The 13,043-nt window shown below is 64.5% G+C and overlaps 1 protein-coding gene across 7 annotated transcripts in view; it reads right to left on the bottom strand.

Moving 5' to 3' along the window:
* The window catches only part of PLXNB2 (plexin B2), a 28,814-nt gene that overhangs the window by 5,114 nt on the left and 10,657 nt on the right, over positions 1–13,043 (bottom strand). For 4 of the 7 annotated variants that reach the window (XM_032345772.1, XM_032345776.1, XM_032345774.1 and 1 more), the window contains exons 2-23: positions 12,086–12,138; positions 7,097–8,183; positions 6,469–6,651; positions 6,254–6,382; positions 5,708–5,808; positions 5,483–5,609; positions 5,015–5,168; positions 4,357–4,471; positions 4,127–4,235; positions 3,945–4,046; positions 3,411–3,503; positions 3,054–3,135; positions 2,817–2,977; positions 2,566–2,714; positions 2,309–2,417; positions 2,064–2,200; positions 1,757–1,927; positions 1,219–1,348; positions 901–1,128; positions 605–781; positions 353–492; positions 153–253 (exon numbers count right to left, since the gene is read on the bottom strand). In XM_032345772.1, the coding sequence (XP_032201663.1) occupies positions 153–253; positions 353–492; positions 605–781; positions 901–1,128; positions 1,219–1,348; positions 1,757–1,927; positions 2,064–2,200; positions 2,309–2,417; positions 2,566–2,714; positions 2,817–2,977; positions 3,054–3,135; positions 3,411–3,503; positions 3,945–4,046; positions 4,127–4,235; positions 4,357–4,471; positions 5,015–5,168; positions 5,483–5,609; positions 5,708–5,808; positions 6,254–6,382; positions 6,469–6,651; positions 7,097–8,170 (3,772 nt within the window). In that variant the 5' untranslated portion in view covers positions 8,171–8,183; positions 12,086–12,138. Of the gene's footprint in view, positions 1–152; positions 254–352; positions 493–604; positions 782–900; positions 1,129–1,218; positions 1,349–1,756; positions 1,928–2,063; positions 2,201–2,308; positions 2,418–2,565; positions 2,715–2,816; positions 2,978–3,053; positions 3,136–3,410; positions 3,504–3,944; positions 4,047–4,126; positions 4,236–4,356; positions 4,472–5,014; positions 5,169–5,482; positions 5,610–5,707; positions 5,809–6,253; positions 6,383–6,468; positions 6,652–7,096; positions 8,184–10,645; positions 10,740–11,315; positions 11,774–12,085; positions 12,139–13,043 lie in introns of those variants that run through there. The other 3 variants (XM_032345778.1, XM_032345771.1, XM_032345777.1) reach the window with 3 other exon arrangements.

Genomic DNA, 13,043 nt, shown 5'->3' with positions numbered 1-13,043 from the left:
CATCCCAGCCGCTGGCCACCCCGCCCACCTCTGCCTTTCCAACGTAGCTTCTTTCCAGAACGTCCTCCCTCCCAGTCCCCAAGAGGTGTCCTTGGGGACTCCGGGGTCCAGGCAGCCCGAGGGTCCTGCCCGCCCCGGCCAGGCCGCCGCACCTGTGAACTCCTTTTTGCAGCGGTCGCGCACGCTCTCCTCCAAGCCCTCCAGCTGGGACTTGATCTTCTCGTACTCGCGCTCCGCCTGCTGGCTCTTCCTCCTGCGGGCACAGGGAGGTTAACAGGGCCTAGCCTGGCTCAGGCCACCTGGCGGCTCAGAGCTTGTGTGTCGTGCTGGGTGTGTGGCCGGAGGGACTCACCAGTAGCAGTAGACAGACACGGCAATGACCGCCACCATGGGCACGATGACCAGCGGCAGGATGAGGCTGAGCGGCACGTCGCTCACCCTCGTGTCGTACTCCACGCGGCCCAGCACCCACTCTCGGGAGCCAAACTTCACCTGCGGGGCAGGGCAGGCTCAGTAGGGCCAGGTGCGGCTCCACCAGGGCACCAGGGAACCGACCGGCATCTGGCCTGCCCCGCCCCAGCTGCACCCACACGACCGCACGCACAATGAACTCTGGCAGGTTGTGGGTCGTGTCCCGCTTCTGCCGCCGCTTTGGGGGCGGCTGCACCTCTGGGGGTTCACAGTACAGGTCCGTCTCGGTCAGTGTCTTCATGATGCAGCGCTCGGCACCCACGAAGGCCTCGGCCTCGTGGAGCGTCATTGCCTTGTTCAGGTTAGTGCCCTGTGGGGGTCATGGGGAGCAACACAGTGACCGGGAGGGAGGCAGGGCCACTGGGGCCGACTTGGCCCAGACCTCCAGCCGCCTCCCCTACCAACCCCCGGGCAGCGGCCAGTCCTCACCCGGGCATGGATGAGCTTGTTGACCTGCTTCTTGACTCCCCCCGTGAAGTTCTCAAAGGTGGGGTCGGCCACGTACTCGAAGGCACCGGCCTCAGTCCTGAGCAAGGCCCGGTGCCCGTCCATCTGGATGAGGGCTGTGAGATTGTAGGCCTCGGGCTCCTCGGGGACCGCGGGGGACGAGAACACGACCTTGGAGTCGTTGTAGAATGTGTACTCCGTGCCCACGACCTGCAGGCCGAGGCCAGGCCGTCAGGCCCCATCCCTACCCCGCACTTCCCAAGGGAACCACGCCGGAGCAGAGCCAACACCAGGACTGACCGTCACGGGCTGCAGAGGCCCGGCCTCCCGCCGCCGCCGCCAGGACTGCAGGGGCTCAGCTATGACCACCATGGCGAATCTCTGCACCAGGCTGAAGCCCTGCCCCGTGACGTTGATGCTGCGGCCGCCACTGGGGACAGGGGTGGGCAGTGCCTGAGCGAGCCTGGCGTGGCGAGCCAGCTCCCCCACCCAAATTCCGGCCACGCAGTGGGCTGGCTGGGGGAGGGCAGGGCCCGGAGCCCCGACCCCTCTCTGCTCTGGGGTATTCACGCAGCTCTGAGGTAGAGTGGGGGGGTCAAGCTCTGAGCACAGGACCACGGGCACTGCCATCGCTTGTCAGAAGTGGGGGGGCCTGCCCACGTGGGTTTCTAGGAGGAAGCGGATCTGGGGATACAGTGGGTTCTCTGACGGACCGGCCCCATGACGTCCTCATGAGCCTGGTGGGCAGAGGACTCCTGGGAAGTAGCGGAAGGGGGTGGGTGTGGGGTGGGGTCCCCCAGCTGGCACCACTGTCCCCGGGGAGGGGAGGAGGCCACACCTGACAAAACTTCGCAGCGGTTCAAAGGCCCGCAGCACTGGGTTCTCGCGGTAGGTGAAGACAACAGCGGGGCTGGACACCCGGGAGCCGCCGTAGTAAACCTCCAGCGGCAGCTCGCCCAGCACAGGCTGTGGGCCAGTCACACACTGGAGCTGGGCCCCAAACTGCGTCCTGGTGGGGGGGGGGGGGGTAGCCACTGTCAACCCCAGGCCCAAACCGGGGTGGGGGTCAGCAGATCAGGCTACTTCCACTGCCCACTCCGGCCAGACTGAGGACCAGAGAGCCCCAGCCTGCAGATGACACGCACACTTTACAAGGGACGTCATTGAGGGTCACCCGCACGTCCTCTGCAGAGCCTGTGTCCAGGTGGGTGCCGCTGATGGTCAGTGTGGTGCCCCCTGCCTGGGGCCCCTGCTTTGGCTCCACGCGGAGAGGCTGCGGCTGCTAGAAGGGCAACGGACGCATTCGGATCGGGCTGGGGCGTTGGGGACTCGGCCCACCCCAGCCCGCGTCAACACACAACCCTCCAGGTCATAAAGGCCAGGCCCCTACCTGGTAGGTGAACTGGACGTGGGCAGGCGAGTGGCCCAGCTTCCCGCTGACATTCACCACGACCCCCCCGGTGATGGGCTCCGGGGCTGCCTCGACAGCGCACACGATCCTGGACTCCCAGACAAGGCAGCACAGTCCGCAGTGGGTGTGCACATCCTGGGCACCCACGCATGTCCGCCTCCCACCCTCCCCCAAGCACTGGTCGCCTGCGCCCCCAGCACAGCCAGCGCTGCCCAGACTGCAGGCGAGCCACTCACCGTGTGGACACGGAGTAGCGCTCCGGCTCAAAGACGCAGTTCCGGCCCGCCACACTGACCGTCTTGACATCCTCTGCTCTGACCCCCAAATTGGACCCAAGGATGGTGACCCGGATGCCGCCGCCCAGCGGGCCCGTCTCAGGATGAATCTGGAATTGGCAGAGCCCAGCTGACCCAGCCGCTCGGGCGGAGGAGGGGCAGGGCAGCGGCCAGGCCAAGGTTCTCCCCGCCGGGCAGGTGTGGGGACTCACCCTGGTGATGACGGGCGGCGGGCACTCGGAGGTGCTGTTGCTGCACAGGCCCTCGTACACGCAGCGGCCCTGCCCCACACACCACACACACTTGTACGCGGGGTCTGCGGCCAGGCACAGGCTGCAGTCGCTGCGGCCAAAGGAGCAGCTGTAGAGGGTAACTGCGAACGAAGTGGCCAGGTGTCAGGGGGTTACCTACTTCCTGCCCCCGGCCACCCCCGTCACTGCCCCGCCTACCTTGGAGCTTGCTGTCGACATTTTTGCCGTAGGATTTGACATACAGGTGCAAAGGCAGTGTCTCGTTGGCGTCGTGGGACAGCTGCAGGAACACGCAGGGACCCGCTGTACTCCCCGCTCCCCCACCCCTGTGTCTGGACCACATAGTCCCCCCACAGCTGAGGGGCAGCAGGGGGAGGCCTCCAGGGGCAGCAAGCTGTGGCCTCAGACCGATCACGATCACTCTGATTGCAGGGAGGTGGGAGACACACAAACGTTCCAAGGCGCCCCAGCCCCCGTGCACCCCTACCCTGCCTGTGCCCCCAAGACCCTTCCTCGGGATCCAGCAGCGTGGCCTGCCTGCCCTGGGAGCCGCACCTTTGGGGTCCGAAAGAAGAAGGTTCCTGGCTCCTGTGTGCTCACCGGCTCCTCAAACTTGAGCACGTCACTGCCCACGTACAAAGAGGACCCCTGCAAGGTGGTGTAGTCAGGACCCCCCGCAGACCTCCCAGCCCTCTGGGGGCCCCACGGCCACCCACTGGGCTGACCACCGGCTGCTCCCGGATGTGCCCGTCTTGCTGAGACCCAGAGCACAGCCCACTCCCCGTCACCAAGCAGCGTCCCGGCCACTCAACGTGCCCAGCTTGAACCCCACTGGTCTCCTGCTCTCTATGTTCTCGAGGTCCATTTGAACGCCACCCCGTTCTGGCCTCTCTGCTGCCTTCTGGGCCCAGACACACGCGGAGCACCTCCCTTGTGTGCCAGGTCCCAAGCCCAGGAAAGCTCAAAGCTGCACCAGACACCTGAACTTTGGTTTTGCAGGAAAATGCTCTGAAGGAGCCCCACGGACTCTCCACCAACCCCCACGGCCCCCGCTGGGCTCCCTGGCCGGTACCCCACAAGCCCTGCCACCTTCACTGTGTCCAGGTTCTTGCCCTGGAAGGTCACGTCCGTCTCGTGGTTCATGGGAATGACCAGTGGGCTGGGGTTCAGGAACTGAGGGCAGTTGTCCTCCTGGAGAGAAGAAAGCTGGTCAGGAGCCGCGTGGCCACGGCCAAGCGACGCAGCCTCCGCACGGGGTGTACCGCCCTCACCATGTGGGCGCGGACGATGCCCTCCTCGGGGTTGGGGGAGGCCTCCCGGCACTCGTGGTAGCGCAGGTCCCACTGGCAGGTCCAGCGGTTGCTTGCACACGAGATGCACCTGGAGGAGAGGGTGGTGAGGAGCGCGGGGCCCACCGGGCCTCGGGGGAGGGGGCGGTGAAGGGCGCAGGGCCCGGAGCGGGGACCAGGTGACAGGCGCACCAGGCCAGCAAGACACTCACGGCAGGTTCTCCGCCAGGCTCATGGCCTCCCGGCAGTCGTAGAAGGGATACAGGTGGGACGTGAGGAAGACACTGCCGCGTCGGAACAGCAGCTGGATGTTCACAGCCACGTGGTCTGCGGACAGAGACCAGGGCAGCATCAGGTGGGGGCCTCAGCACGCAGGGTGAGGCTGGTGGGGCGGGGGCAGGGCAAGTGGGCACGGGGCCTCTGCAGCCAAACCCTCGCCCCATCGGAGCTCCCACAGGCCCGGGGGAGATCTCTGGCCTGTGACTTGCCCTGGGCTCAGCCAGGCCTGCCCATGCTCTCAGATCTCGGCTCTGGGGCCGGCTCCCAGGGCTCTGCGCTCCTCCACCCTCTCTCTGTCCCTGGAGGCACAAAGGCTCGTGGATCCTCAGCTGTAAAGGCCCTGCCTGCACCAGTGAGCTGCCCTCAGAGCCCCCGCCATCTGAGGCCGGACAGGGCTGGGGAGGCCTAAGGGGTCTCTGCCTGGACAGCAAAGCCTAAAGCTGGGCACCCCTGTGGCGCCGAGAGCACACGGCCCCCTCTCCCACGGCTCCAGGGCCCTCCACCTCAATCGACCGAGGCAGGGGTGTCTCGGCCTCAGGCTGCACCGCTGGGACCGGAGGTGCCCACCCGGCAGCTGCACGGGGGCCTCACCATGGCCGGGCGGCGTGTCAGGGACGGTATGTGGGGAGTTGCAGATGACGGCGTCCTCCTCCACGCGGGCCGGGTGCGCGGGAGAGTCACCAAAGAGGCAAAGCAGTTCATCTTCCTCGCTCAGGGCCGGGAGGGGACGGACAGTCAGCTGCACCTGGGGAGGGGCGCGGCTCACAGGAGAACCTCTCCACGCAGGGTGCGTGTGCACGTCCTGCTCTCCAGCACGCCTGTGCGTGCACACGCTGATCCCTTGGAATAGACTCCGTCGCACTGGGAACAGGGCCCCCCAGGTCACAGGGGCCACGGAACCCAACAAAGGAAAGGCTCCCTGTCCTCAGGCTCAGCGCCCAGAACCCAGGCCAGAGAGAGAGAACACGCCGCGGTTCTCCCCGTGGACCCAACAGCCCCAGGCCAGCAGGAGACCCACCCCTGCCCAGCACCAGGGCCATGCCCAACCGCACCACGCACCTCCCCCTGGGCCCTCCGGCTCATGTTCTGTGGCTGGGCCCCGGTGATGGCTACACAGGACTCGTGCCGGCTCCACAGCCAGTGGCCACTCTCCTCGGCCCGTGAGCACTCAGCCCTCCTGGTGCATCTAGGGGGCAGGGGGTAGCTTTAGTCCTGGGCCCTGTCAGCCACACCCCCAGGCCCCCCCGGGCCAGGGCCGAGACCCCTGGAGTCCTGGACACTCACCGTCCCTCGATGACGCACCAGCCACAGTAGGGGTCCTGAGAGCTGTGACACTGTTCGCAGGTCGGGTAGCTCAGACAGTCCTGCACGGGGAACCGGAAAACCTGAGGGCAACAGGACGGTGAGTGGGACGACAGCAGCCACCAGGGCCTGGCTCTTCGGCCGGGTCTTCCTTGGTCGCACCTTTCTGACCTTTAAAAGCCTGATACCAATGCAAGGCTTACTGGTGAGGGTCCAGAAGCAGCTGCCCTCCAGGCTCTGGTGGGCCTGCCCTGTGGCTGTCATTGGCCCAGGATAATGTGGGGTCCCAACTGTGCTCCCAGTGGACTGGGGGGCCTCGCCCATGAGCTCTGTCTGAGCTCAGAGGGCTGCACAGGCCCCTTCTGTCAGCGTGGACCTGGGGCAGGGCCACAAACGAAGCGAGTCTCCGACAGAAGGCCAGCACCAGGGGGACGAGGGAACTCCTCCCGTCCCGCTCCGCACCTCTTCAGGCTTCTGACAGTGGCCTGGACCAGCGATGCCCCTCCCCCAGGGGCTGCCGAGGCCCACCTTGTCCTGGGTCATGGTGTAGAGAAAGGCCAGATCCGGGGACAGCACCAGGTCCCGCTTGATTCTCTTGTTGATCTCTACAAGGATGGAGCCGTACTCCGCAGAGCTGCCATCTGGGGCAAGGTACACCTGCGGGGCGAGGGCAGGCGTGTGAGATGCGGGTCTTGCGTGGATGGCCCCCCCAGGGAGCGGCCCAGCCCCAGCCCAGGCCTCACCTTGAGGACCTGGCCATCCGAGGTGCCCAGGAAGGCAACAGTGTGGCCGTGCTCAGCGGTCACCACCACAGCCGTCAGGTTCAGGCCACCACGGTGCAGCACAGCCGTCACTGTGAGTCCATCTCTGCTGCCCAGTGGGTAAGGCAGGTGCTCAGAGCCACACGGGAAGCTCTCACTGGCGGCCTGTGGACCAGGGATCAGCTCTGGGCACAGATCCCCCAGCTCTGGACGCCCTCCCTACGAGGGCTCCTAGGACATGCAGTCCCCACACACGTCCCCAGGACCAAGGGCCACAATCAGGGACACCACCCAGGTAGGCAGTGATGCACGCCCGACTCCCAGGTTCCCTGTCTTCTGGCTCAGTGCCCAGAGCCCAGGCCAGAGGGAGAGACCCCATGACCCAACAGCACCTGCCTGCTGGACTAGGCTGAGGGCAGAGAGGCAGACACCAGGAAGAAGCAGGGCCCATGGGTGGGACCTGACACAGTGACACGTCACACACACACACACCCTCTCGCCGGGCCCTCCCGAGCAGGGGAGGGGAACACACCCACGAGCGCAACAACACACAGACCCACAGGGACGCAGGTGAGCCAGGCCTCTGCGAGGAGGTGCTGAGGTCACATACCGGCCCGTGGCCGCCACACTGGATCTCGCCGTGGAAGGGCTTGTAGAAGGTGTCGCGGCCCACGTCCCGGGCGCCTGTGTAGCAGGCGTTGCGGCTGGCCTCCATCTTGGCATGGACCTCGTCCAGCGGGAACAGGCAGAGGCCTGCGTGGGGTCCTCCACCGCTCCGGCCGTCCCTGCTGAAGACGGCGTACAGCACCCTGCTGGCGCTCAGCCCGGCCACAGAGGCCGCCAAGCAGGTGCCGAAGGCCGGGGTCTGGGGCTCACTGGGGTCGAGGCACTCCAGGTCCATCTCCAGGTAGGAGTAATAGAAGGGGTCCTGCTTGCACATGCGAGCCAAGAGTGTGCGGTTTCGGGGCGGGTGCTTGTCCTGCTGGTTGAAGACGAAGAAAACGTAGAGACCGTCCTCAAAGGCGGCCACGAACTGCTGTGTGTTGGTGGACAGGTATCCGGCCTTGTAGGTGGCGTGGTCGGTATAGGCCTCGAAGGCCTCCCTGCCCTCGGCCCGGTCCAGCAGGCGGGTGCTCACAATGATGCCGTTGTCATGGGGCCCATTGCCTTTGCCCACGAACAGAACCCGCTCGCCACCGGGGCTCGCAGCGCTCACCAGCCCCACCGTGGCCACGCGCTCGTCGTTGCTGGCCACAAAGGACTTCTCGCCGCTGCCGTCCTCGTAGAAGAGGCGTGTGGAGATGTTGCTCAGGGCGCGCAGGGCACAGATCCCCTTGAAGAGGCTCCCGCACTCGACGAGGCGCTTCCCAGGTGGGTCGAGCAGCAGGAGCTGGTTGACGTTGTCGGTCTGAACGGCCTCATGGCACTGGCTCGGCTCAATGGGCGGCGTGCACTTCTTGTTGTCCAGGGCCGGGCCCGTGGTGGCCTGCTGCCGCAGCTGCAGATCCGCGCTGAGCTGGTAGAGCGCGTTCACAGCCCCCACATACAGCACGCCCGACGCCTCGTCCACAACCAGGTGGTTCAGCTCCGTGTCGCTGCGGAAGACGTCCAGCCTGCGGGGCCGCAGGCCCGCCCCGGTGCCCACCAGGCCCAGCAGGGTCAGGGCCCAGAGCTGCAGAGCCATCACCCCTCGCACCCTGTGGGGAGAGATAAGGGTCAGGGGAGCCCGGGCCCGGGGGAGCCACCCAGTGCAGAGGACGCGTCCCCTTGAGGGTCTCTCTAGACCTGCCCGGGAAACTAGAACAAAGGCCAGCGGGGGTCAGGGCCTCAGAGGACGCGCCAGGAGTGCCCGGCCCTCCTCTGCCTTCCTCCACAGCTGACCAGGCCCACCTGCCCTCCTCCTCTCCAAGGAGACTGACTCCCAGTCCCTTCTCAAGAGGTCTGACCTGTAACCCAACCTACCGACCAGAGCCCAGCCACCGCCACTAAGCAGGACAGGTACAGGGGTGGCTGCCCCCAGCATGGCCACGATCTCACCTCCTGGGTCTCAAAGCACCCGCAGGCCCACCTCCCAGGGAACGGAGCAGCCCCTCTAGACAGTGTCTGGGCACTCACGCATGTGTCCGCCCACACCGCGACACCCCGGGGCTCCGTGAGCCCCCAGCACAAGCCCAGGCTGACAGGGCACAGGGCACACCCCTGCCTGACAGGTGACTTTCCACAGACGGGTCAACCTCGAGGGAGACAGAGGAAGCTGATGAAGAGGAGGAACCAATGGTGTGGGCCAGTGAAGGCACATACACACTTTTTTTTTAAAGTAGTCTCAACACCCAACATGCGGCTTAACTCACAGACCCGGGGTCAAGACTTGCACACTCTCCTGACACACGCATTTAGCCCAGCCCCGCCCTCCCTCCTCCAACCTCTGGGCTCCCTCCCCTCTCCCCAGGAGACCCTCAGGTGTGGGACCCTGGGAGGAGTTTCCAGAACCCACCAGCTCTCTGAGAGGGGAGAGCCAGGAGACTACAGGAGCATGCTGCCTGCAGGGCTGGGGCTGGGCCAGCCAGTGTGCAGGGGTCCCTCTGAGAACATGTTCTGGATGTTCCGGCACATGTATCCGTGTATATGAGGGATGAGCTGCTAAAGCCATGGTGAGACGCAGTGTCCCCAAATTAGAGGACCCAGAGCTTATGTGGTTCTCCCTTCCCGACTCAGGGACACAGGGATCTCTGGCCAACTCAGGCAGGGCCATTCTGCCTCTAGGCCTCTTCACCCTGGGGGCTATCCCAGACCTCCCAGCTTGCAGACCCTGCTCTGTCCTGGTCAGAACCCCCAGTGCCACCCTCCGCTGGCACCCCCCCCAACTGCCCTCTCCAGACGCGGGCATGAGCGCCCGCAGCTGTCACCCTCCCTGAGCACGCCCATCACTGGCAGGACACTGATGGCCCTCTTGCCTCTCCCGATGCCTGAGTGGGGCAGACACGGCAGAAGGGATGGAGGGACCCACCCTGGCCTCCCAGACTCCCCAGAACAGCCCGCACCGCGCTCGCGGAGGAACTGGTTCTCCCCCCGGGGCCTCCTCACACACCGCCTCCCCGGACACGCTCTGGTCTCTCTACTACCCTGCCGACATCCTGCCTTGCCACGTGTCCTTGTTCCTCTCTCCCAGGAAAGCAGAAAAGCATCTGCTCTGCTCCTTGGCCAGAGGAGACATTTCTCTGGAGCACTGGCTTTGGGCAAAGCTGTGTTTACGGTTATGATTCTTCCGTGAGTCTTCCGTCAAGCTGATGTCCTTCTCTGCCTGGGCCACGAGGAAGCCCCTTGCCCAGCGTGGCTATTCACCGTCCCCCTGGCATCCTGCCGTTCCGAGTATCCACAACCTTCCTCAAACCTCTTGAGGAAGTACAACCAAGAAGCAAGCATTGACAAAGTCCTCTCTACCGCAGGGTCACGGCGGGGCTCCAGCCCGAGCAGGATACAGTGGCTGGGAAAGATGCCCCCTCAGCAGGGCAGCCGCCGCCGCTGCGGAGAGCCCCCCCCTTGTACTGGAGCGCAAAGCTCCTGCCTGGCCCCCAGCAACCACACCCATGGGTGAGCTGGAGGATGTCCAGAAGGGGAGACAGCAGGGACCTGGCAGGGAACCCCTGGCTGCCTGGGGCAGAAGGCTGGGCAGTACCAGGGTGAAGTGAAGGCGGCCCAAGGCAGGGCAGTAGCAGGGAGAGCCAGGGAGACGCTTGGGGATTGAGTCTGGGACAGGAAGAGTTCACCAGCCCTTCAGGGCGCCCCGCTGAATGGTGGGGGTCCCTTCTGCCCCTGTGGCTCCCACAGGGAGGAGAGAGCCATTTGGGAGGTCCCCAGGCGTGGAGCCTGACTGTCCCTGACCCTGAGACTTCGCAGAACCAAGCGCACCAGGGCCTGGCCCCTGGCTCAGGCACCCACGGTTTGGTCACTGCCGCCGCCCCTCCCCCGCCCCTCCCCGGGAAGGGAAGCGCCCAAGGACCCGCCCCCTCGCCCCATCCCCCCCCCCCTGCGCCGAGCGCCCTGTCGGGGCCCAAAGTCCACTGAGTGGCGCCGGCCAGGGCGAAGGGGGTGTGGGCGTGGGCCTCCTGGCCCCTCCGCTCGGGCCCAAGCTGGCCCTCCCCCACCCGGCCCCGCTCACCGGCGTCCCCCGTCGGTCGCCGCCAAGACCCCGGCCCCTCTCGGCTCCCACCCGCCTGCTGGAGCCCGGAATGAATGGAATGTTCCCGGGGCCCAGGGAGGGAGTGCAGGCGGGCGGGGTCGGGGCGCGGGGGCGGGGCCGGAGCCCTGGCCACCCCTGCAGCAGTCAGACCCACGTGGACCCAAGGAGCCCAGGGCCCCTCTGCTGGTCCACCCACTGGGCCAGGACTTGAAGACATAGCTGACCCAGTGGGGGAACTCTTGGGGCACTCCTGTCCTGAAAAAGCTTGTCCTGGACCCTCCCTCAGCCTGGTCCTCTGCCCCAGAGCCCCCCAGGTCTGGCCCACCAGTACTGGGTATGCCATCAAGGAGAGCTGGCCCAGATCCCACCAGCAGCATTAACACTGGCCCTGATGCTATGCAGCCCTCCCAGCCACCCTGTGCTGCCCACCACCCACACTCCTGCCCCAGGAACCCCGAGGTGGTGGGCAAAGTGACTCAGATCCCAGTGTTCCAAACTCATCCCCACCCCAGACTGAGCCCAAGTCATCCAGGGTGGCAGGAGGGACCTGGGTCACACTCCAGAGGCAGCAGCTCCCCCACCCACTTCCTGGATAAACAAAGCCTCAGGTGACCTGCCTGGCCAGGTCCCAGAGCAAAGGGTGACCCACCTGACTGGGGAGCTCAAGCCACGGGTGGTGCGGGAGGCGCCAGGCACAGCCGGCAAAGCTTCCTGCCGCTTCCTAGCGTTCCTGGAACGGGCGCTTCCTGTTTTGAAAGCAGCCCCAGGACCCCTGGCTCACCGGGACTGGCGGGGATTTCCTTAAGGGCATCAGACGGCCTTCTTCCTGGCTGAAGCCTGGAGGTGCACTTCCAAAAAGTTGCACAGACTCTGGCCTGTTGCTGGCCCAGAACAATGTCTGGACAGGCACTCCTACCCCAAACCTGAATTCCCAGTCCTTGTGCTCCAGAATCCAGGTCTCCTGCAGGTCCCACTGTAGAGCCTGCCCTCCCAAGGAAAGTTTGGTCTCAGAGAGCTGGGGGCAGGGGGTGGGGGGGCTGGCTGGCAGTGGCTCCCATGGCAGGACACCTGGTTTGGGGGTTTTAGTTTTAAGATTTGAGAGAGACTGAGCCTGCACACACACGCCTGGGGAGGACACAGAGAGAGGGACAGTGTCAAGCAGACTCCGAACTGAGCACAGAGCCTGACATAAGGCTCAGTCGCACGACCCTGAGATCGTGACCTGAGCCAAATCCAGAGTCAGAGGCTTAATCGACTGAGCCACCTAGGCGTCCCAGGGCACTTGGGATTGTGCACACTGGGCCCAGTCAGACCAGAGCTTCAGGGTCACCACCCACACCCAGTGGAAGGTGCCCCAGCCTGTCCGTGTGGCTGTAGCCCCCCACTGCCTTCCCCAGGTGGGGCCCAGCCTCCACTCACCGAGGCTCCAGTAGTCCAGCTCAGTCTCTGCTCTGGGCCAGCATCAAGATTGTCTAGGAAGCAAAGGAGCAACAGTGGTCTCACCACAAGCCTAGCCTGCCTCCACCTGCCTCCTCTGCGCCACGTCTGGGGGGTGGGGGGCAGCTGTAGCGACCCCACCTGGCATCTGCCGTCGTTGAGCAGGAGACCCCCAACACCTTCTGCCTCCTCCACCCTGCCCCCATCACAGTCCCTCCCTCAAACACCAGCCTCTGGGTCCCTTAGTCCAGCATCCCAATGCACACACACCCACTTGGCCTTTCCAGAACACAAGCCTGACACATCCCTCACTCCATTCAAAAAGGCCCGGGGAAGAAAAGGGTGAGAACAGCTCCTTTTCATTAAGACTCTGTTGGTACCAGCTGTCTTTTTTAAACTAGGGATATATATTTGATTAAACAGTAAACTGCTTTCTTGAAAAATAAGTTCTACTTACTAGCTGTGTGACCCTGGGCAAGTTACTTCTCTTTGCCTCACTTCCCCATCTGTAAAACGGAGACAGTCATAGCGAATCCCCCTCAGAGTTTGTAAGGACTAAAGGATGCATTCAAGAAAGCCTCAGGAGAGCCTGCTACTCTGTAGCACTCAGTGAAGCTCGCTACTGTAGCCTATCATCTTCCAGAAATACCCAAGTCTATCCGCCTGGGAGACCCGTCGAAGGATACTTCTTGGCATGGTTGAGGATGATGAAAATGTAACAACCACCCAGTCGTCAACCAGAGTACCCCCCCCAACCCCTGCAAACAAACAAACAAGCAAAACAAAACAACAAAACAAAACAAAAATACAACCAGGCCCACACAGGGGGTGGTCCATGCTGAGTCCCACAGAGCCTAGACATGTCAGAGACGGACATGTGTCTCCATGGACCTGTGTGTGGACATCAGTTTAACTGCTGAGAAGTTCTGGAAGCTTTCTT

The sequence above is a fragment of the Mustela erminea genome, chromosome 6 (assembly GCF_009829155.1).
Source record: "Mustela erminea isolate mMusErm1 chromosome 6, mMusErm1.Pri, whole genome shotgun sequence".
Classification (NCBI taxonomy): domain Eukaryota; kingdom Metazoa; phylum Chordata; class Mammalia; order Carnivora; family Mustelidae; genus Mustela; species Mustela erminea.
The sequence above is the reverse complement of the archived record's forward strand: the minus strand, read 5'-3'. Positions and strand labels throughout refer to the sequence as shown.